The 24,240-nt window shown below is 45.5% G+C and overlaps 1 protein-coding gene across 5 annotated transcripts in view; it reads right to left on the bottom strand.

The window, feature by feature from the left end:
* The window catches only part of TBC1D8 (TBC1 domain family member 8), a 111,599-nt gene that overhangs the window by 21,366 nt on the left and 65,993 nt on the right, over nucleotides 1–24,240 (bottom strand). For 3 of the 5 annotated variants that reach the window (XM_049651357.1, XM_049651353.1, XM_049651355.1), the window contains exons 5-13: nucleotides 23,203–23,443; nucleotides 12,053–12,260; nucleotides 10,240–10,434; nucleotides 9,123–9,302; nucleotides 7,572–7,722; nucleotides 4,599–4,813; nucleotides 3,564–3,681; nucleotides 924–1,209; nucleotides 47–176 (exon numbers count right to left, since the gene is read on the bottom strand). In XM_049651357.1, the coding sequence (XP_049507314.1) occupies nucleotides 47–176; nucleotides 924–1,209; nucleotides 3,564–3,681; nucleotides 4,599–4,813; nucleotides 7,572–7,722; nucleotides 9,123–9,302; nucleotides 10,240–10,434; nucleotides 12,053–12,260; nucleotides 23,203–23,443 (1,724 nt within the window). The remainder of the gene's footprint in view (nucleotides 1–46; nucleotides 177–923; nucleotides 1,210–3,563; nucleotides 3,682–4,598; nucleotides 4,814–7,571; nucleotides 7,723–9,122; nucleotides 9,303–10,239; nucleotides 10,435–12,052; nucleotides 12,261–23,202; nucleotides 23,444–24,240) is intronic. The other 2 variants (XM_049651354.1, XM_049651356.1) reach the window with 1 other exon arrangement.

Raw genomic sequence — 24,240 nt, 5'->3', positions numbered from 1 at the left:
AAGTTTCCAAGAGGGCGAGGGTGGGGATGGGGCCAGGTCCAGTTACCTCATAGGAGTCCCGGATCAGGTCAGCAATGTCAGTCACAGGGTAAGGCTCCTGGTCATCAGAGAAAAAGGCATGGTGGCTGCCGACTGAGGGTCCAGGGCTGTCCTCATTCTTAATGTGATCTAGAAACCTGAGCACACAACCCACCTTTGAAGCACTGGTTTCCCCTCTCACCCGAGCACCACACCACACCCACTACCTTCACAGGGGCCATGAAACATTTCAGAGCATTTTCAAACAGAGTTCATTTGTCTTCAAACACTGGGAGGAAGGCAAGGTAGCAACCACTGTGCTCCTTTAGAGAAAAGGAGACATCCCTAATGCCAGACTTGTTGATCTGGGCTCCATGGGCGGGTTTGCAGAGATCGGGAACTCTCTGGAAGTCAATACAGAGTTCTGCGCATATGTGCAATTGTAAGCTTCCACAGTGTTCTGAAAGGGAAACTCTCATCTGTCTTTCACCTTGCCCTCAGCTCCAAGAAACCCAGGTTCCAGTCCTCAGCCTCATGGGGCTTTTCTTTCACTGTAACACACCAGCCCCTGCACATCAAATGTCTGAAACCTCCAGCTAGCTGCCTGAGACCACCATTTCCTAGTGCCTACCTGCCTCATTCAAGGCCACTCTGAGTGTGTATCTCCTCAGAGAAAAGCACTGAGAGCCCACTCTCCTCCTGTACCCTCTCACTAGCTGGAGAGGAGTAGGGAAGATGGCGCTTTTCACCACACACAGCCAACAGTGCCACCTGATGGGATGACAAGTGGCAGAGTGGAAGGAAAAATTCCACAATGACGGCCCTGCTGGGCACCTGCTGCTGCCTTTACCCATCATCTGTCTGGCAGAGCCCTCGGCTGCCCGCCTCGCCCCCCATGAGCCCACCTGCTGAGGACCATGAGGGCCTGGCCATCGTCCTTGCTGCTGCACAGGCCCTCAGCGTTGGCTTCCAGCACGGCCAGCCCCAGCTGGAAAATGGCTTTGATCCCATCGTAGAAGAAGCAATCCACAACGCTCACCGCACTCTCCAGAGGCATAATGCTGAGGAACAGCGTCAGGAACCACGAGAGAGAGATGGACGCTAGGGCTGAGAGGTCGTTCATGTGCTCCGCCAGCTCGGGGAGGTGCTCCTTGATGAGCTCCTCAAAGACTGACTGGTCCACCTGGGCTCCTGGAAAAGGCAGGCCATGGAGACTTGGTTGGGCAGGGAGTCACACTTTCTAAAGTTAGCCTGAAACTGAAACTAATCTGAGATGATCAGAACAATGAAACCAAATTGGAGTCCAGAAAAGGACTCACACTTAACTGATTTTTGACATTGACTAGGGTAATTCATTGGGGATAGTATTTTCACAAAATAATGCTCAATCAGAGGATACCTGTGTGGGGGAGGGGGGAGGGGGGTGGGAACCTTGAGTCCTACTTCACATCATACAAGAAAATACATCTGAAATGTGTCACAGACCTAAATATAAAAGCTAATACTATAAAGCTTCTCAAGGAAAATAGAGGAAAAAGGCAAAATTTCTTAGGACACAAAAAAGCACTAGCCACAGAAAAAGTTATAAATTGGACTTCATGAAAATTAAAGAATGGTGTTCTTCAAAAAACAATAAAATAATAATACAAACTGCAAACTCAGAAAATATCTGTAATACATATACCTGACAAAGGTCTTGTATTCAAAACAACAACTCTTGCAACTTAGTCATCAATAACCAATTTTTTCTTTAAATAGGCAAAAGATGTGAGCAGACACTTCAAAGGAGACAGTAAACAAATGGCCAGGAAGCACAGAAAAATATGCTGAAGATCCTTAATCAAAGAAAGGCAAATTAAAGCCTCCATGACAGATCCCTTTTACCCACTAGAATGGCAAAAATTAAAAAGACAATTCCAAGGACTAACAGGGATGTGGAGCAGCTAGAACTTCTACACTGCTGGTGTGAGATGTGTGACTACAGAATATCTTGCTTTGAAAAACAGTTTCTTACAAAATTAAAAATACATCTAACCTAGGACCTAGCAATTCTACTCCTAGGTAAATACTCCAGAAAACAGACAAACTTTATTCACAAAGAGACTTCTACAGGAATGTGTATTGCAACTTTACTTACAATAAAAAACCTGGAAACAACTCAAATCTCTACTAACAGGTGACTGGATAAACAAATCATGGTATAAATGTATAGTGAAGGGCTACTCGACAATAGGAAGGAACAAATTACTGATGCACCAACAACCTCATGTTATACAAAGGAAGCCAGACACAAAAGAGATTACATTCTCTGTCATTACATTTATACCAAGTTCAAGAATGGGTTGAACTAATCCGTGGTGATGGAAATCAGTATCCTGCCACAGGTGGGGAAGGGGCAGAAGGGAACTTTGTGGGTTATGGAAATACTCCACCCTGCACTGGGTGGTGGTCACAGTGTGCACATTATCACTGACAGTCTGCTGGTCACCGAGGAGTATGAACTGTGCCATTGCAACACCATCAACAGATGACCGCTTTGGCAACTTGCCTCCCGATGTCCCTGAGGTCTGATGAATCTGTACTACCATGTAAGAGGTTAAACTGCCTCCCACAATATAAAGTACAAAGGGGAGTACTCAGGCACATGAAGGGAACCAGGAAAGACAGTCTAAAGTGTACCGAAAGACCACTAAAAGGCACCAAGTGGTCACCTCCTTCCCAGCTAACCCCCCCTTTACTCTCAGTGGTCATCACATTCCCTCAGTTCTTTGGATACCAGTCTTCAGAAAGCTTCTTCTTCCTGCCTTGCTCCTACATCCAGTCCTTTGCCAAATTCTGTCTCAAATTCGTTCTTTGGTTTCTGTTCTCACAGCTGCCACCCTAATATTAGGCCACCTCCAGAAAGGGTATCTAAGAGTATCACCAAGCAGAGGCAATTTTTCTGTCACTTGTCCACTAGGAGGTGCTGGACCACAAAATAATGCAAGTTCAAATCAGCCATAAGAAGAAGAGAAGGCATCAAGTGTGTGCCTGTGAGCTGTGGGGTCACGGGTCTGCCCAGAGCCCAGCAGCAACAAATGGACCTTCTCACTATCAACGTATGCAAGTGGTGGGGGTACGGGGGCGTTTCCAAGTGTGCCCTTCAGGTCCAGCCTCGAGGGTCGCCAGCACGGCTCCATATGCCTCCTGTCCTCGGGGCGAAAGGGGTCATCTGTCTGCATGAGCTCCTTGGATACTGAGAGGAAGACCACCCTCCGTTTCCAGGCCACTGGGAAAAACCTCTCTGGTTTTCACTCTTCAACTTGTTTCCTGAGCCTAAGAAATTTTCTTTTCAGGTTACCTCAGTACACCATTTTGCTAGAATAGTGCAGAGAATTACACCGGTTAGTTGTGCAAATTCAAGAGCCAAGCAGGGTTTGTACAGAGACCAGCTGAGCAGCACAGGGGATTTTTTACTGAGAACTGATGACACATGTCTTGGCCCAGGCTCTGTCCCTACTCCCCAAGCACAGAGGATGAGGAGGAAGGGGAAGGAGGCACATTACCAATGACTCGGTGGTTGAAGTAGTCGGGGAGCATCCGCTCACACACAGCAACCAACAGCCAGAAGGCCTCCTCCTCCTTGGCATACAGCAGCAAAACAGAGGTCAGGATGTTCATGGACTGCTCGGGTTCACAGAGGAGGGGACAGTTAGTGACCAAGGCACACAGACACTAAAAACCACACAAGTCAGACTGCAGATGAGAGACCCAGGGCAGCCCAACCACACTGACACTCATGAGGTGGAATGATCACGTTATCAACATGGTCCCCACAAGACACACCAGGCTGAGTGACCAGCCATCGTCCCGTTACTGTCCCCATCTAGTAATGCTGAGCCTCAGGCTCAGGTCAAATCCAACCATTCTGTATGTTCAAACACACACAAGACATTCACACACTGATTTTGCTTATTTACAGGAAAACAAAGTTTAAAGTCTTCTATTTTCAAATATCAGAAACACCTCTAACCCCGTCTCATGCTGGGGCCGGAGGGCGGGTGTTTTAATTTACTGAGTTTTATTTTGTGCTTCTTTACCACATCCCTGAGTAAACTTCCCGAGCAAACTCAGCAACTGCTCCAAGGACATCTTACCTCCACTTGTGCTTCCTGAAGGAAAGGGACTGACCCCAAACATCTTTTTCCTCCCCAAACGGCACTGATATTTTTTTAAATAATCCCCACAACTTCTGTAGAGATCTAGAAAAATAAAGCTCCACAGAAGGGTTATCAGTGCCGTCCTACAGCGGAGGCCTGGAGGGGTGGTGGAGACAATCTGTCCTACAGTGGACAGCAACTCAGCATGTGCACTGCTCTTTGCTCCAAGCAAAGTTTCTAATTTCAAGTAATCAGCCTGTTTGACTATATGAAGATGATTCCTTCCGCCTTATTTGATACATTCTTTCAGGGAAGGGACGAAGCACAGAGCCCTCACAGAACAGTCAGTACCAGACAGCCAAGAACACCAGGAGCTGAAGCCCAGCAGATCAACACAAGACATGGACTCAACGCAAGACTGCTCCTCACTGCACGCCTCACCTGGCAGTACCCAATTTTAGGGTTCCGGTGGGCATAAGCCGTCAGGACTCTCCTCAAAGCAGCAATTCCGGTTTCATTTTGAAAGGCGGGGTGCTCTGGTAAGGAACGGTGCAGGTCCCGTTCTATCTCCTCCGTCACCAGGCAACATTTTCCCATGGACTCCTCCACCAGATTACCATAGTAACCGGGATGCGAGGCGAGATCAGTTATGGCATCTGACGATTTAAAAGTAATTTTTCAAGGGGGTGGATTACCAGGATAGAGTCAACATGGGGAGGGGGCTTGTCCTGCCGGAAGACCTCAATGGGGTCTCATTACTTGAGGGACATAAAATATTTTGAGACCACACACAACCAAAAGGACTTCATTTCTGCCAAAAATAAATAAAGAAAGAAAATGAAATAATGTGGCTTTTCTAAGAATAACCTTACATAGAGGGAAACAGCTCATACTAGAAATAACTGTATTAATATGTTTTTAGTAAGTTGTATTCTCTCGTAACAGGAAGAGTGGATATGTAGGTGTATTCATACATACAGATGTACACACAATTTTCATATATTCACTCAACAATAAATTACTGAGCATGTATGTGCGAAACATGTACAATTATGCTTAAGTAATCACACAATTATCAAGGAGCCAACAAGCCAACAACAAGAAAGTCTGAGGCCGGGATCATGATGTGCAGGTCGACCAAGCATAGCCCACCTACTGCTGACCTCCCACCCAAGCCTCTGACAGGCAGATGACATCAGGGGTGAGGCATCCATAACACATGAGGATCCCATTCCCTTATCAGCCAGCACCAGGGCACCTGTGCTTCCAGCCAATGGTCCCGCTTGGGCGCTAGTGGCACGTGGGGCTCCAGTCCTGAGACCAGCCCCACACAGGGAGGTCCCAGGAGAGCAGGGCAAGCAGAAAGGGCCCAGTTCTGCCTTTAAATGCTAGCTAAGGTTTTTTACTTCTGACTGGGTTTAGTATACTATGCTCCTCAACTCTCCCATCTGCTGTGATTCCCATCACATCTGATAAACAACCATTTCGGCACTCCCCTGTCATCAATGCTTAATACTAACAGCTGTCACTCATTACGCAACAGCCTAAACACCACAGCAATCTTTCTGTCAACACTACTGCTTGAAAGGAAAGACAGCCCTTTATGAACTAGCCTTTTTTTTTTTTTTTTTAAATAAAACGTGAGTGTATTTTCATTAAAGAGGCAGACGATAAGCCGGTGGCATTAACAGGTGTCACTCATTGGGTGGTAAGATTATGAGTCATGTTACTTTCTTTGCTCGTTCCTCTCTGTTTTCTTTCCAACTCTGAGTAGGGGTTGTTTTTATTAGATACAAAAATACAGAAGGCATTTTTTAATTTTAAAAAGGCCTGTCTTTGGTGGGCAGCTACAGAAACAAGGCAACAGGTGGGGGGGGGTGCTCAGAATGTGAGACAAGGTGAGCAGTGGTAGCAGACCTATCAATAAATGCCAGCAAGTAGGTCAGAAAGCAGGAAATGTGCATCTGGGCACCCAGGGCTGGAGAGGGGATGGGCTTGATTATCTGGGGGAGAGACTGGGAAGAAGGAAGACAGAGGGTGAGGTGGGATGAGAGTCAGCATGAGGCTGACATGAGAGAGGAATATAAGAAATGTGCAGGGAGGGGCTCCAGGGTGGCTTAGTCGGTTAAGCTCCCGACTTCAGGTCATGATCTCAGTTTGTGAGTTTGAGCCCCACATGAAGCTCTGCACTGACAGTGCGGGGCCTGCTTGGGATTCTCTCTGCCCACAACTCAATCTCTCTCTGCCCCTCCCTCCCTCCCTCTCTCTCTCAAAATAAAAAAAAATAAACTTATAACAACAACAAAAAAAAGTGTACAGGGAAAGTCCAGGTGCCCAGGCTCGGCCTCTGGGAGGCCCATGCTGACCTGAGAGCAGCAAGGCCACTGAAGGAAAGGGGACCTCCTCACCATGCCTCCCGCTGCACCCTGAAAGGAGCAGCTAAGTCACACCACTGGACAACAGGGCCTTCCCTTCCTGCCCGCAGGGCCCCACCTCCTCTACCGAGCCAGATGAAACAGCCACACTCAATGCAGAGAAAGACAAACGCCTGCTCAGCCTGTCTCTGGAGAAGTTGGTCCCTGTCTCTGCACACCCATCAGTGAGTGTCACCAAACAGCACCTGGGGCCTGAGGCCAGACAAGGCCATCACTGAATGGGTCAAGTGGTATAAGAGGAAGACGTGGGCAGAAGAAAAAATGTCCACAATTGTACCTCTTAGGGACCCTGTGTGTCTTCAAGAGACAAGGGACCAATAGAAAGTATGATGGGGGGGGGGCGCCTGGGTGGCTCAGTCGGTTAAGCGTCTGACTTCAGCTCAGGTCACAATCTCGCGGTCCGCGAGTTCGAGCCCCAAGTCGGGCTCTGGGCTGATGGCTCGGAGCCTGGGGCCTGCTTCCGATCCTGTGTTTCCCTCTCTCTCTGCCCTTCCCCCGTTCATGTTGTGTCTCTCTCTGTCTCAAAAATAAATAAACGTTAAAAAAAAAAAATTTAAAAAAAAAGAGTATGCTGGGGGATTTATTTGAATGCCACTGCAAGTGAACAACCTACACAGATTTTTGTTTGTTTAGTGTATTTCAGAATGCATGTCCTAGAGAGATACTTCCCTTCTAGAAGGTTCTTTACAGAATTCTCAGGACTATGTATAGACTCAACATTATTTTTAAAAGAGAGGAGGTCACTTCAGCCAGATCTCACATTGACCAAGGAGAACATCGCAGCCCAGGGGTCTCAGGCAACTTGACCCAGGTCCCACAGGTAACACAGTAAGAGTGCTGAAGTTCTGGGCTGGGAACATCACAGAAAGAATCTAAAGATGGATGACTTGCCTGCACACACACATTGTTCAGATCTGGGCCTCTGTTCCTGTTCTGCTCCAGAAAGAACTTTTGGCCTCAAAATACCAGAAACACTTACCTGAGAAAAGCAGCCAGAGTTTGCCACGTAAAGACTCAGGGATCCCCATGGCTACAAGCTTACGGATCTTCTCTGTGCGAAACATACACACAGTTCTGCCATATTCCACAAAGTGGTCATTCCACAGGCTTATTTTTATCTGCTCCCTGGACTGCAAATGGAAATTTTGTTAATGTACAAAGAAGCCCGTCCATACCTTCCACTACAGCCCATCCAGAATGCATAGCAGAGGGATGTTGCCTCTGTTAACAGAGGAACCAACAGTAATGGGCAACTGGGTCAGCAAATATTTTTGAAACACTTCCAGGCACAGAGGATGTAAAGATGAACAACAGTGTACCAGCCCTTGTGGAGTTCAGAGCCCAGCAGGAGGGTTTACACAAATAAAATGCCATTTTCTTGGCAAAGTTGATCGTAAGAATATGTTTGTACAAACACTCAAGTCACCCAAAGCAGATAGGAGGGAGGGGTGGGAGTGGGGGACGTTAGGGAAGCTTCTCAGGATGTTGACAGCAAGCCAGCTGCTGAAACACAGGTCAGCTCAGAGGGCAAATGAGGGCAAGAGGTGGGTGGGGATCATAATTTACCCTGAGCTCTGCCACAACCAGAAGAAAAACTGAAACCTAAAAAAATTACATTGTTCTCATTATCAGAAACAAGAAAGATATCATTTCTCTAGGCAACTAAAAATCCTTTAAAATCATCTGTAGATGGTGGGGTCTGGGTAGCTCCATCGGATGAGCATCTGACTCTTGATTTCAGCTCAGGTCATGATCTCATGCTTTGTGGTTTGAGCCCCTTGTCAGGCTCTGTGCAGACAGTGTGGAGCCTGCTTGGGATTCTCTCTCTCTCCCTCTCTCTCTCTCTCTCTGCCCCAACCCTGCTTGCACGTACATGCTCTGTCGCACTCACACTCTCTCTCAAAATAAATAAACTTAAAAAAAAATTATCCCTAGATGGCTTTTTAAGCAAGAGGTCCATAGATACCCCTGGCACATGGGTCCCAACGCAGCTTTCTTCTAGCCATCATATCTTTTAAGAGTACAATTTCTAGCCCATTCACCCTATTGTATGTAACATTGCCCTTACATTCTCCCTACAAAGAGGATGAGTATAAATAAATGTAATAGAAATATCTTCAGTCCAGTAAAACTACAGTATAGGAGACCTTTTGTTCCAGGAGAGAAACAAGAAACATTGTAAAAGGAACCCACACAGACACCACTGGGTAAGAAGAGAAACACTTGTTCTATATCTGGAAGAACCCACAGAGGACAGCACTGATGGCTCTACAGGTCACATGGCCAAGAGTTTTGTCAAAGAGCCACTTAACAGGGCAGGTAGGAAAGTCATTGCCCTTGGTCATTTGACCACATCCTCCATGTATCCAGATGTGCCCAGGCAACTGGAATCAGCTGACCCCCTCCCACTACTGCCAAAGAGGAAGAGGGAGGGGCGCTAGCCGCTGGGGCTGCACGGCCACCCGCACCACACCTGCTCTCCCGAGGCCTGCGGGGCTGGGGCTCAAGAAGGCAGAGCCATGCCACCCACCATTCGCAAGTCGGGGCTCTGGCTGCCTGACTGCTGGAAGACAGATATCAGGGCCTCGGGGTGCAGGCGCGGGCTCTTCTCTTTTTCACTTTCCTCACTATTTTGAGAGGACACCATTTCAAGATCTCCAAACTTGTGGTCACCGCACATGCTTGTTGAATGAAACACAGGTGAAGTCTGCTGGAAAGAAAAGGAGGGGAGCCAGAAGAAAGTCACCGCTTTACCTATGGAAGAGTCTTTGTTTTGCCTTTGGAGGCATGAAGATAACATACTTAAACATGCCTATTAATGACTCAAGGGAAACAGACTAACATTAGACCCAACAGATTTGATCCTCATTGTGCTTTCCCGGTAAGGCTGCTCACACACACCCAGCATGGGTCCAACAGGGAGCCAGCCAAGCACCATTTCTTGTATGCTTCCAGAACTGAGGATGTCAATCTTCAAAAAACAACCCTACGGTACGGAGAGACTATCTCCTTTCCTCCCTCTCACTGCGTGGGTAAAAAGAGGTCAAGCAAGAGAGGGACGGGCGTGTAACAGGAGACAAGGCCCCAGCAGATCCGGGTCTGTTTTACAGCTGTCCAACCTTAAGGACAATGTAACGTCTCTTTTAACAAGTTACATCTGCCCCCAAATAACATCCAAAGTCAGGTGGGGGGCACTGACCCTTCCAACCTGTGAGGGGGTTGTTCACTAACCTGCGGGTCAATTCCCCAATCAAACCCTCCAACCTGTGAGTGGTGCCCTGTCAATCCCTTTGCCATATGGGTGTCTCCCACCAACCTAACATATGGAGGGGTGCCCATCAGATCCACTCACCTCTGCTGAGGGGTGCCCTATGAACCCCTGTAACCTGTGAACAGGGGGCCCCGTTAGCCCCTCCAACCGCTCATCTGCATGGGGCACCCTCGGACCTGTGTAGCACCCACTCAGGATCCCTCGAGTATCAGAAGCGATACAGTGTCTGGTACACAGGTCCAGTCATCTCTTACACACTTCTCTCATACGCAAGTAGATTAGTGTCACGTGCACACCCTTTAGAGATCACTGCCCTGGAGGTGGTGAGGAAAGAGACCCTCATTTTATAGGATCCCACTGTTTCTAAGGATCATACCATGTCTTCATCTTGGGAGGTGTCATAATGCACGGGGTGGTTGGCGTGCACCCGCTGCAGCCTCACGAGCAGGCTCCCCACCAAGTTATCTCTGTCCTTTAGCTCAATGAACTGGAAGGCCATCTTGCTCCTGATGCTGACAATGACGGGATTAGGTAGCAGACTTGTGTCCTCCATCTTCTCAATGCTCACCACCTATTGCAAAAAAATTATACACAAAGGTGCAGCAAGAGAAAAAGGAGGGCACGCATTTCAGTTACATATTTAGAAAATATCATGTGCTAGAAAGTAAAACCAAGTAACTTCAATAAGAAACTAATACAAAGGTTAAAAAGTGGTAAGGCAGCAAGCATATTCACAAGAGCCAAAAGGTCAAAATAACCCAAGTATCCATCAGCAGGTGAACGCAGAAACAAAATGTGCTCTATCCACACAAGGGAATATTACTCAGCCTTAAATAGGAGAGAAATTCTGACACCTGCTACAATACGGAATGAACCTTGAGGACATTATGCTAAGTGAAATAAGCCAGACACAAACAGGCAAGTGTTGTATGATTCCACTTACAAGAGGGAACTAGAGCTATCACATTCAGAAAAAGAAAGTAGAGTGGTGGTTGCCCGGGGCTGTGGGAGGGAGGATGGGGAGTTAGTGCATAATGGAGACAGAGTTTCAGTTTGGGAAAATGAAGAAGTTCTGGTAATGGGTACACAATAATGTGATGTATTTAATGCCACTGCACCGTAACACTTAAACATGGGTGAAGTGAGGGGCACCTGGGTGGCTCAGTTGGTTAAGCATCCGACTTCGGCTCAGGTCATGATCTCGTGGTTCATGGGTTTGACCCCCATGTTGGGCTCTGTGCTGACAGCTCAGAGCCTGGAGCCTGCTTCGGATTCTGTATCTCCCTCTCTCTCTGCCCCTCCCCTGCTCATAGTCTCTCTTGTCTCTCTCTCTCTCTCTCTCAAAAATAAACATTAAAAAATTTTCTTTAAAAAATGGGTGAAGTGCTAAATGCAATGTCATATATATGTTACAACAATAAAACAAGTACATACGTAAGACAACCCTTGGATTTCTTGCTCCACTCCTAAGTAAGAATATTTGCAAAATGAAAACAGCTAGAAAATGACATGGAGGGAGATCACACAAATGAAAAAAATTTGAGTTTTTCCAAAGAGAAGTGCTTAGAATTTGGAGGTTCTGGTGTGAAACAAGAGTTGCTGTTACTGTCCCAACAGACATGCCTTGAAACCGAAGGACTGGGCTTATCAGATCCAGAAGTGGCCGCAGGTTGCCTTGCATTTCCGGGAACACAACTGCAGAATTTTCTAGGAGGAAGGGACCTGATCCATATTAAAGGAAACACTTTTTAAATGTTTAACTCAAGTCCCAGGAGGGTATAAAAGCCAAGCAATCTGACATTTTCAAAAGGTGACGCTTTTTTGTCAGTTGTTTTTTTGCTTTCCCCATTTTTGTGAGTGAAAGGGGTGGATTCATTCCTAAGGGCTGTTGGAAAAGCTATAATTGCTAGGCATGTACTTTCTAATGAGAACTTTATCAAAAACCCTGAGGTGAGAGTGTTTTATTCTCACCAATCACTTCTATGCAAATTTCAGGTGGCTGTAGCAACGACAGAAAAAACAACAACCAAATGAGTACTGGTCAAATTCAGGCCGTGCTTCCCTCCAGAGGCCCGTGTTTAGCTGGCCAAACCCTGCTGGCTGAGCACCCCTGCCTGTGCCAGGTCCCACAGTGACCATGGGCTCAAGGATAAAAGGTGGGCTTGGGAAGCTCCTGCCAGGGCGGCTACCTCTCTGAGCGGGAGGATGACATTACAGCAGCCGTCTTCCTTGCTGGCGAAGCAGATGTAACGGTCAGATGTGAACATCCGCCCGACGGTGTGACAGCGACTGAACGGCGTCCACAGCGAACAGTCCACAACTGCATGCAGCTTCTCTTGCCTCGGCAGCCTGAAGAAAGCCCGGAAGAACTCATTCTGTGCTCTGGCTTCAAGGTCCCTGGCGAAGGAGGGACAGAGAAGAAGAAGAGGCAGGAATGGTGACTGAACACACTGGAGTACAAAGAAAAACCCTGTGAAACCACTCACTGGCATAGCCGGATATTGAAGTGGATGCCAAAAGGTGCTGAGCCCCTCCAGGTCCTGCGTGGGTCATTAGCGTGCACCCCACTTCACAGCCAATCTTTGGAACGCGTACTCAAGGCAGAAGGGGCTGCCCCTGCGCAAAAGTATTACGACAAACTCACAGACCTTCCTTCCTGGTTTGAGTAACATTGTGAATTACCATAAAACAATGAAAAATCCAGTATCCAAAAGTCAGATAACAACAAGGGTTGACAAGGATGTGGAGAAACTGACACCTTCGCACACTGCTGGTGGGAATGTGCAGCCACTTTGGGCAACAGTCTGGCTGTTTCTCAAAAGGCTCAACATGGAGTTACCATAAGACCCTGCAATTCCCCACCTAGGTATACACCCAAGAGAACTGAAAAGGTACATCTGCTGAAAACCCTGTACACGCGTGTTCACAGCAGCATTATTCATAATAGCCGAGAACTGGCAACAACCCAAATGTCCATCAACTGATAAATGGATAAACACAACATGACAGGGCCACACCATGGAATATTACTCGGCCACACAAAGCAAAAGTACAGACACATGCTACAACATGGGTGAACCCTGAAAACCTTACAGATACAAAAGACTACACACTGCCTGATTGCATTTATATGGAATTTCCAGAATGGGCAAAACTCATAACCACAGAAAATAGATTAGTGATTGCTTAGGGCTGGGGATAAAGGGAGAAGTGGGGAGTGACTACTCATGAGTACAGGGTTTCTTCTTGGGGTGAAGAAAATGTTCTAAATCTATTGTGGTGATGGTTGCACAGCTCTGTGAACAGACTAAAAAACCACTGAATGGACACTTTAACAGGGTGAATTGTATGAATTATATTATGAATTAAATGTATGAAGTATAGCTCAAAAAAGCTTAAAAAAAATTTAGATCTGTGCGGGCATATAGTAAGTGCTGAATAATCATTAACTATTATTACCTTTAAAAAACAAATCCAGGGGCACCTGGGTGACTCAGTTAAGTGTCCAACTCTTGGTTTCAACTCAAGTCATGATCTTACAGTTCATGGGATCAAGCCCTGCATTGGGCTCACAGTGACAGTGTGGAACCTGCTTGAAATTCTCTCTCTCCCTCTCCCTGTGCCCTTCCCCCTCTCATGCACACACTCTCTCTCTTAAATTAAAAAAAAAAAAAAATCCTTCTAAATAAAAAAAATCTAAGTAAAGTATCGCCAGAGAGAAGCACATCAGTGTCACATCAGTACAGACAGCAGAGAATGGTGGTGAGCTAGGGGAGAGATCCTACCCCAGAGAACCCCCACCAAACCCCGATTCTTGGCTGTAACATCCAGTAAAGCAAGAAGGCAGCCAAATCACAATGTTTAAAAATACTGATGAATGTATGTCATACCCCAAAATTCTAGGAGAAGGGAAATTCCACTGTACAAAGATAAAAAATTTTCTTTGTGGGGAGCCTGGGGTGGTTCAGTCAGTTAAGCATCTGACTCTTGATTTTGACTCAGGTCATGATCTCACAGTCATGAGATCAAGCCCCACAACGGGTTCTGTGCTCAGCTTGGAGCTGGCTTGGGATTCTCTCTCTCCTCTACTCTGCCCCTCTTCCACTCATGTTTTGTCTCTCAAAAAAAATTTTGTTTTTCTTTGCCACATTACATAAGAGTTCTTTAACTTTGTCTGATATAATTAGCACTATGCTCAAAGTAAGGAATACGAACTCTTGGCTTATTAGCTGTGTGACCTTAGACACACTCCTCCATATCACATCCTGACATCTGTAAAATGGAAACAATAACTAACCTTTCTGCTTCAAGGGATCCCTGCAAACATAAAATGATGTCCACAATATTGAGAAAGCAGGTTAGAAACATTATCTACAGGGGTGCCTGGGTGGCTCAGTTGGTTGGGCATCAGACCCTTGGTTTCCATTCAGGTCATGATCACATGGTTCATGGAATCGAGCCCTGTGCTGGGCTCTGCACTGACAGCTTGGAGCCTGCTGGGGATCCTCTCTCTCCCTCTCTCTATGCCTCTCCCCTGCTCACATTTGTGCTCTCCCTCTTTCAAAAAAAAAAAAATTAAAAAATAATTAAGAAAATAAACAGCATCTACAGTATGACCCCATTTACATAGATTCTATATAATTTGCAGAAGTGATGTGTAAAAAGACTTTGCCTAAAATGTTAATAGCAGTTGACTCTTCATTGTAGGATTTCCACTTTTCATTTTATTCTGCTTAAACTTTCTACCTGACCACGTATTGTTAGCTTTTTAAAAATTATTCCATTTTCTTTTAGGAAAAGAGAAACTTTTTAAATATTGCATAAAAGAAAAGTATGAAACTCTGCAGCCTGAGTGATCTTTTAGACACGTGCCCCCCTCACCAGGGCCATGCTTGCACACAGATGCCCCTTCTGCCCCTGTTCTCGTTCCCAACCCAGTCCTTGTTTTCACACCATCACACAACTCTCTTCCCAGAGACACCCCCCCCCCCCCCCACCCCAGAGACGGGCGAGTGCTTGGAATTTATTATCAAACCCTCACAAAGAAAAGATACTTACATGTCCAGAAAGTCCTCTAGGTACAAAAAGAAACTATATAAATTCCAAGATCAAGATGGGTCCAGTTACTGCAGGCCAAAGCTACAGTTCCTTACCCTGCAGTGCTGATATTCCACAGATGGCTGTTTCCAAAGGAGCCTACACTTGCTCCACAGAGGAGCCGGGAGAACATGGGAAAGCACCATGAATGCTCTAGAAATTCATGTACTACAGGATGGAAGGCAAGGCCCCTCAAGATCACCCCAGTTCCCTGAAAGCAGGAAGGAGACACATACATTCAACACATTTACACTGGAAGACTTACATCCTTGTCCCCAAAGCATGCTGGCCAGGCTGGCTGTGGTGAAAGTGAAGCCAGTGCAGCCTGTCTGTACTTATCTTACAGATGTGGCTCCAGCCACCACTGAATTCACCTGTTGGCTATTCTTCCCTAGAAGCACAGAGAGAGGGGATAGAAGGACTTTTTGTATTTACTTTGCATCCAGCTCTTCAATTTAAGAGTTAAGGTGCTCAGTTATCTGATGTTTCTATTCAGTACACCCGCTGCGTCAGCCAGTTCAGCCCCTTCTCCATACTACACACCATCTCCATTCTCCTTTCTGGGCTGTTCCCTGTCACTCCAAGGGTCCATCTCTCACACATTCAGCAGCCGGAGACCAGTGACCTAGCATTACAAGACAGAAAGCAGCAGGAGGGACTTCTGAAGTCATCTTCCTTCCTTAGAAAGTTCTCTTCCAATTCTACTTCTAAATATGCATTACATGTATATATGTGGTATTTAACTTTCCGACATAACTGAGATGAAGACCAGCAGCTTGAGAGATGAGTAGCACAAGCCCTTTATGAAGCTCAGAGTAAGACCGCCTCATCCCTTGGGTCTGTTTCCAAGCAGGTGATAGTTGTGATGCTAAAAATGCCAGCTCATCTTTCTGAAGAGCACCAAAAACAAAGCCTGCTGGCCACAATTTGCCTTTCAGACCTTCTACCACTTACTAAATGTTCCCACTTTTCCTCCATAGAGATGACCAACAGACACGGGTCATAACCTACCATTCAGAAAGCACTAGCTAAGCTGGGGCCTGAAAGCCACAGCAGAAGTGCCCCCAGAAAGACGGAAACTAGCCCAGCAACCCCAACAGTATTCACCAGCTCTTGTCCACGGTGCTGGTATGTGCCGGCCAAAGTAACTGCTCCAAGAGAAAGCTACAGTGGACAAGAGAAGGGGAAGGTGCCACAAATCATCCTGTCTTAACACATGTCATTGTATGAGCCCGGAACCACCTGGAAATCAACAGGGGTTCATCAGAATATGGAGCAACACCAAGTTTGCTGTTAAAGCTGAAATTAATATGTGCAATCGTGCATGACAACCATGCAGACAATTCTAGACTATATGCAGACAATTTAAAAATCCAGACTTAGGGTGCCTGGATAGCTCAGTCGGTTAAGCATCTGATTCTTGATTTTGGCTCAGGTCATGGTCTCATGATTCTCAGGCTTGAGCCCCACATCAGGCTCTGCACTGACAGCACAGAGCCTGATTGGGATTCTCTCTCTGCTCCTGTCTGCTTCTCCCCCACTCCCACTTAAAAATAAATAAATAAACTTTAAAAAAAATCTAGATTTAATTTCTTAGACCTCAGACCCAAGAAATGAAGGGGTAGGTAGTTCTTTTGTTTTCTGCAAACCTAGAATTAGATTTTCCCCTCCTAGTTTAGATACAGGTATGAAAAACAGGTTTCCCCTCTCTCTTACCATCAACCTTTTAGAATGTTTTAGGGAAAACCTGTATTAGGCCTTATACACAAACTCTCCCTCCCTCATTTATCACTCATGCACATATACAAACCTACTGTGTGTCAGCAGCTCAGAGCTTCTCAAGGTCAAATGCTTCCCCAAACTCAGTCTGTGTGTCAGGCTGGGGCAGATGGGCTCCCCCATTAGCTCAGGGTGTGAGGACTTCCTATCTGTGTCCTCAACAGGAGGCCTCAAGCACCATCCTGGCCCTGCTGGAATATCTCAGTCCTCTGCAGCCAGTCAGCCCCAGAAAAACACATACAACGATTTCTGGAGGCTCTTAGTTAACATACTTGCCCACAGACCCACGCCCAGCTCCTCTGAAACTCTGGAATATACCAATAACCAATAATGTAGAAACAAGGCAGAAAGGCCAGATATACTATGTCTCCTCAAAGCCCAAGTCTGCACATAAAACACTGTGTTTCTCCAATGTGTGTTTACTTAAAACACCTTTCCTCAGCCTTCCCCCAAGAGCACTCCGGAAACAGAAGGACAACATTGCCCTGCAACATCTTAGGCTGGGTCCCCTGGGCACAGTGGCGGCATGATCGGCCCTCAGACAACAACCAGTAGTGTGGAGGTGGACTCAGCTGGTGCCTGCAGTGCCCCATTTCTCTGAAAATCCAGCCAACGGAGCCCCGACAGACCAGGGCCTCAATGACACCGGCATCCAGAAGGCTTTTTCACACTCAGGGCTCCTGCCTTTGTCCCGCCCCAGAGAGAGCCACCTAAATGACCTGCACAAGCTCAGGGCAGCTAGGGCTCTACAGGGTCGGGAGACGCAGGCCTTTCCTGGTGAGGTGGAAGCTGTTTGGGACTGCATGAGCCCCAAGAGATGTCAACTCTGAACTAGAATCACAAGGGCTGAAAGTTGAATAAATTACAGAATGAGCCTGGGAATTGTGAATAGGGACTCAGGAGAAGAGCAGAAAAGGGAGTGAATCTAGGCAGGAAAGGCCAAAGGTCTGACAAGCCAGGCTGGGGAGCTGAGAATCAGCCAGGCAACAGGGGATGAGGGCTTTTTTTTTTTTTTTTAATTTTTAAGGTTTATTATTATTATTATTATTATTATTATTATTTACTTGGGGAGGAGGGAACTAGGGAGGGACAGAAAGAGGGAGAGAATCCCAAGAAGATTCCACACTGCAGAGTCCAATGAGGGGCTCGAACTCATGAACCGTGAGATCATGACCTGAGCCGAAATCCAGAGCTTAACCAACTGAGCCACCCAGGCACCCCATGAGGATGAGGGCTTATTACTGAAGACATCAGCCCCCCTGGCAGCCACTGTTCACCTCTGGAAATCACAGAAATACCTTACAACAAATCTTACAATAGCTTAGAATGAATCTCCATTTACTACAGTGCATTAACTGAGCTTCCCTCCAGTACTTTCCAGCTAGTCAATACAGATTTTAATGAAGATACTAATTCTGATTTATTGAAACCCATCACCTCACCAATATCCCACCCCCAAAATAGCTGGCCATACTGTTCTCAACCTATCACTCACAACATCAGTCTGGTTATTTTATGTTGTAAATTTCAGGACCAATCAATGCATTTGTTCTGCCCAACTCCTGAAAGCCCCTTCCCCAGCCTCAGTCACCCCCCCTCCCTGGATTCTGTTACTATACACCAGAATCCCTGATCCAGGCCCTCCTCTGTGCAGTGTGAGGGCTAGGCTAGGGGACTCTCCAGTTCTGCTGGCTCTAACTTATCTGACTGGTTCTGTTGTATGATGTACCATCCCACCCTCCTGGCTCCCACTGGAGTTCCAGCCCCACTCTGCTCTGTCCCCAAGTCCCATGGGAGTAAGCACAAGCAGTGAACATGACTAATCCATAATCAGATGGCTCACCACATTCGTGACCCCAAGGGCACCTTTCTAAAGCCCTTATCTGGGAAGGGAAGTGAAAATACATCAACAAAAGGGAGCCTGAGGAGCATTCCAGCACTTCTGATTGTGCCCTTAGCATCAAGAGACTGTTTTCCTCAACTTGAAAACCTGGGCTCTCTTGGCAGGATGTCAAGTTGACTGAGTCATTACCTGTTTATGTCCACAGGCCTATGTCTCCATGACAGAAAGCTACACGAGACCCAGCAAGCAACTGGTATGCAAGGACATGCCTTTCACTTTTGGAAGAAGTCACTCAAAGTGCAGTGACCAGCAAAACACACCACAGACCAGAATCCTGCCGTCCACGCTGGGGCCAGCCCTAGGCACCCATGGGTCCCCAGCAGCTCCACCACCAGCCACTGCCAGGGCTCCCTTTTGTCCTTTTCTCTCTCTTCTCCTTTCTACTTGTTTCTAGGACAGAAAGTAGAGGAAGGAGAGCCTTGTATAATGCACCTGAGTTCTGGAATGTGAATGGAAACTGTCCGTACTGATGAATTCTCTTCCAAAATGAATGAGTATACCAAAGGGTCTGAAGCGCTACAAACCTGCCATCCGCCTCTTCTTTCCCTATTTCTGCCCCAAGCCAAAATGCTGCATCTAGAAGTGGAGCCATGAAGGAACATCAGGAAATTTGTGAGCAGTCACCTGAGATTCCAATGCTCATGGAGCTGACCAGAACACACAAGGCTATTTATTAGCTGGCCTCCTATTCCTAAAACCCAGCTGCAATTCACACACGTACACATCTGTGTGCAAAACCCACAGGAGAAGTGTTAAGTTCTAATGGGTGATTTATAGGAGCCCTTTAACAACTCCTACAACTGAGTTGTAGTAACTGATCTTTGTTGGACTAAAAAGACTCAGATACCAAACTACTATAGAGATACTTAAAAAAATATAGGAGGGACACCTGGGTGGCTCAGTCGGTTGAGTGTCTGACTTCTGCTCAGGTCATGATCTTGCAGTTGGTGAGTCCAGGCCCCACATCAGGCTCTGTGCCGACAGCTCGGAGCCTGGAGCCTACTTTGGATTCTGTGTCTCTCTCCCTCTCTCTCTGCCCCTCCCCTGCTCACGCTCTCTCTTTCTCTCAAAAATAAATAAACATTAAAAAAAATTCATATGGGGCACCTGAGTGGTTCAGCTGGTTAAGCGAAGTCTGACTTTGGCTCAGGTCGTGATCTCGTGGTTCATATGTTCAAGCCCCACGTCAGGCTCTGTGCGGACAGTTCAATGCCTAGAGCCTGCTTCAGATTCTGTGTCTCCCTCTCTCTGCTCCTCCCACGCTCATGCTCTGTCTCTCTCACTCTCTCTCAAAAATAAACATTAAAAAAAATTTTTTTTTAATTAAAAAAATATAAAAAGAAATATGGGAGAGCAGGGTGACCACTGTGCTGGACTATCTTCTCTGGACCAGAGATAGAGCCAGAGATATAATGTGAAACCCGCAGGAGGCACAGGGAGGAGCTCAGGGCTGGGAGTCAGAAGACCCAAGGGCAGCAACCCAAGGTTCCCTTTTTGTAAGGGAGTGACAAGCAGCAGCATCCCCTCTTGCAAAGGAAGTGTCAGATTATCAGAGAGGACACAAAACCAAGTGAAATTAAATTCACTGGAGTTTTACCAAAAAGTGCACTTTTTGATTTTTGCCTTATTTTGTGACTATACATGATCAATTTATAACATATGCACATAGCAGGGGCTCTGAATTCTTGCTGAGTACATGTAAACTACAAACAAACACACCACCATTTAGAGACTATTAATTAGACCCATGTTCTCCCCCATGTTCAGAGAAAACAGTAAATGTGTCTAAAGAGTAACAGGAATGTTACAGTGGATTAAAAAAAGATTTTGGGGTAGCGCTTGGGTGGCTCAGTTGGTTGAGCATCTGACTTCAGCTCAGGTCGTGATCTCACGGTTCGTGAGTTTGAGCCCCACATCGGACTCTCTGCTGTCAGCACAGAGCCCACCTCAGATCCTGTGTCCCCACCCCACACCCCCTGCCCCTCCCCCACTCAAACTGTCTCTCTTAAAAATCAACAGTTTAAAAAAATTTTTTTAAGGTTTTATTTTATTTTTTTTAATATATGAAATTTATTGTCAAATTGGTTTCCATACAACACCCAGTGCTCATCCCAAAAGATGCCCCCCTTAATACCCATCACCCACCCTCCCCTCCCTCCCCCCCCCCATCAACCCTCAGTTTGTTTTCAGTTTTTAAGAGTCTCTTATGCTTTGGCTCTCTCCCACTCTAACCTCTTTTTTTTTCTTTTTTTCCCTTCCCCTCCCCCATGGGTTCCTGTTAAGTTTCTCAGGATCCACATAAGAAAGAACACATATGGTATCTGTCTTTCTCTGTATGGCTTATTTCACTTAGCATAGCACTCTCCAGTTCCATCCACGTTGCTACAAAGGGCCATATTTCACTCTCTCTCATTGCCACGTAGTACTCCATTGTGTATATAAACCACAATTTCTTTATCCATTAAAGGCTTTTTTAATGACTGGACACAGAATGACACAGAACTACCCTATGATCTCATAATTCCACTTCTGGGTACATGCCCAAAAGTCATGAAAGCAGTAACTCGAACAGATATTTGCGCATACCTGCTCATAGCAGCATCATATACGATAGCTAAAAGGTAGAAACAACTTTGTGCCCATCGATACATGAATGGACAAACAAAATGTGGTATATACATACAATGGAGTATTACCTAGCCTTAGAAAGGAAAATAATTCTGACACAGGCTACAACATGGATGAATCTTAAGGAATTACACCTAAAGCCAGTCACAAAAAAACAAATACTGTAGGAGTCTACTTATATGAGGAACCACAAGAAGTCAAACTCAGAGACAGAAAGTAGAACGGTGGCTGCCAGGGGTTGGGGGAGGAGGGAATGGGGAGTTATTGCTTAATGCGGACGAAGTTTCAGTTTTGCAAGATGAAGAGTCCCAGGGTTGGATGGTGGGGATGGCTGCATAACAATGTGAATATACTTAACCATTTTTCAAGCATACGGTTCAGTGGTATTAAGGCAACAAATTTTAGGTTATGTGTAATGTATCATGTAACAAAAAAACTTGTTTAATGACTAATAGTATTCAAATAGCAGTGGTGATTCTATAATGATATCAAATATATCCATCCAGGACAGCATTTGACAGAAGGCTTATTCCTCAAAGGGTATCTTGGTATCAACTCTGCAGTTACCTGGTCTGACCCACCAAGTCAGAAATCACAGTCAAGCTCGAACACCACTGTTTAAATTTTAGATAATAAAGCTGAACTTCTTTAAAAAACTAATAATTCAGGGGCACCTGGGTGGCTCAGTCAGTTGAGTGTCCGACTCTCAATGTCAGCTCAAGTCATGATCTCACAGTTGTGAGAGATTGAGCCCCATGTCGGGGTCCATGCTGGATATAGACTCTGCTTGGGATTCTCTCTCTCCCTTTCCCTCTGCCTCTCTCCCCCACTTGCATGCCCACCCTTCCCTCTCTCTCTCTCTCTCTCTCTCAATAAATAAATAAATAAACAAATAATAAATAAATGAATAAATAAATAAAGTGACTAATAATTCAAGCAACTGCCTCAGACATCTCCGTAACTAGCATCAATTTGGGGCAAACCAATAATAAAGAATGCTACCTTACAGTATTACTAAGGCACATTTCTTTGTTTTTTTTTGTTTTTTTTAAAATGTTTATTTACTTTTGAGAGAGACAGAGACAGAATGAAAGTGGGTCAGGGCAGAGAGAGAGGGAGGCACAGAATCTGAAGCAGGCTCCAGGCTCCGAGCTGTCAGCACAAAGCCTGACCCGGGACTCGAACTCACGAGCTGTGAGATCATGACCTGAGCCGAAGTCAGACGCTGCTCAACCAACTGAGCCACTTAGGCGCCCCTAAGGCACATTTCTAATGACAAACCAGTAACAAAAATAAATCTCATTGTCCTGAACACTTATTTCTACAAAGCGATTTCATATGGAAATATAACATTTCTTAATGTTCACTGATAAAACACAGTGTTGAATGGAATTCTACCATGAAGCTATTCATATTACATTGCCTAGAAGTAGTTTTTTATAAAAATCAGTTTTAAAATATCAGGGAAAAAAAAGCAGAATTGGATCCAGAAATCAAAGACTACTGCATAAAAAAAAAAAAAAAAAAAAAATCAGGGCGCCTGGGTGGCTCAGTCGGTTAAGCGTCCGACTTCGGCTCAGGTCATGACCCTGCGGTCCATGAGTTCAAGCCCCGCATCGGGCTCTGTGCTGACTGCTCAGGGCCTGGAGCTTGGAGCCTGTTTCGGATTCTGTGTCTCCCTCTCTCTCTGACCCTCCCGCATTCATGCTCTGTCTCTCTCTGCCTCAAAAAATAAATACATGTTAAAAAAATTAAAAAAAAAAAATTAACAATCTCAGCCAATTATTATGTCACAATCATGATTAACAACATAGGAAAATCTGCATTTTGCCAAAGGGAAACTTAAATCTAGTACAACTAAGACTAACAAAGCCCATGTAAATGAAGCCACGGTCCCCCAGGTGAGAAACAACTGAAAACAGAAGTTCTTACCTCTTGGTGATCTGGCTTGGCTCCTGCAGGTCTGGGTCCAGGTCAAAGACCTCATTGTCCAGCAGCCTTCGAAGTGTCACATCGGCCAGCTGCTCCATGATCTTGAACACCTCATCAAGGTTCAGGAACATGGAGAAATCACGCTCCTTATTCTGTGTGGTGATTCGGATGGTGTCCGTCAGAAAGACGTTGGATGTTCTTTCTAATTTCTGGATATCAACCCAAGGGACTATAAGTTTAACTAGAGGGAAAAAAAGGCAAATACAGATTTTAACCTAACATTTGAGTCATACTTAAGTGTATCAACAAACAAGAGTCCAAGGCTTTCCTTAAGCTGAAATGCAAACACCTTTTAAACCAGAGCAGTAAAGAGGAAGCACAAAACTGGTTGACAGCTGTGTGTCAGAACCCAATTCATGTTTAATGGTTTTCTTAAAGATTTAAGTAAAATTTTCTAAGCTGCTGGCTACCGCACACATAGAGGGGACACTGTTCTGAAAACATGAAAACTTCAAAAACATTTAAACTTAAATATTTGAAAAATATGCAAAAGTTTCTCAATCTACATAATTTCTGGTTTCAAAGGCAGCATTCATGGCGTAAGCTATGAAAAAAAAGAAGTGCAAAAGAGGATTATTCGTGATCTCGGATAGAGAAACAGGCTTAACATTTAGACTGTCAAATGACAGAGTCTTAGGAGACACAGTACAAATTTTTATGGAATTCTTTTTAAAGTAATACAGTACAAACAGTACATTTTATAAACAAGTACTCTATTCTGGGAAATGTTTCCAATACAGTGGGTAGCCAGGCTAGCTTGCTAACGCAAATGGAGAAGGGACGATGCAACAACTTGAAATGATAAATGTTATCAAATATAGAAATTCTTTCTTTTTTTTTTTCCAAACTTACCCTAACAAAATTTGGCTTAGTGACCATGATCGATCAGTGTCAGAAGATAACTCGTTTTCTTTTTCAAATCAAGGAGGGGATCATTAAGTGTTTCTATTTCTAACATTTCTTTCTGCTTATTCTGCA

The sequence above is a fragment of the Panthera uncia genome (assembly GCF_023721935.1).
Source record: "Panthera uncia isolate 11264 chromosome A3 unlocalized genomic scaffold, Puncia_PCG_1.0 HiC_scaffold_11, whole genome shotgun sequence".
Lineage (NCBI taxonomy): Eukaryota > Metazoa > Chordata > Mammalia > Carnivora > Felidae > Panthera > Panthera uncia.
This window is presented reverse-complemented; position numbering and strand designations above follow the sequence as displayed.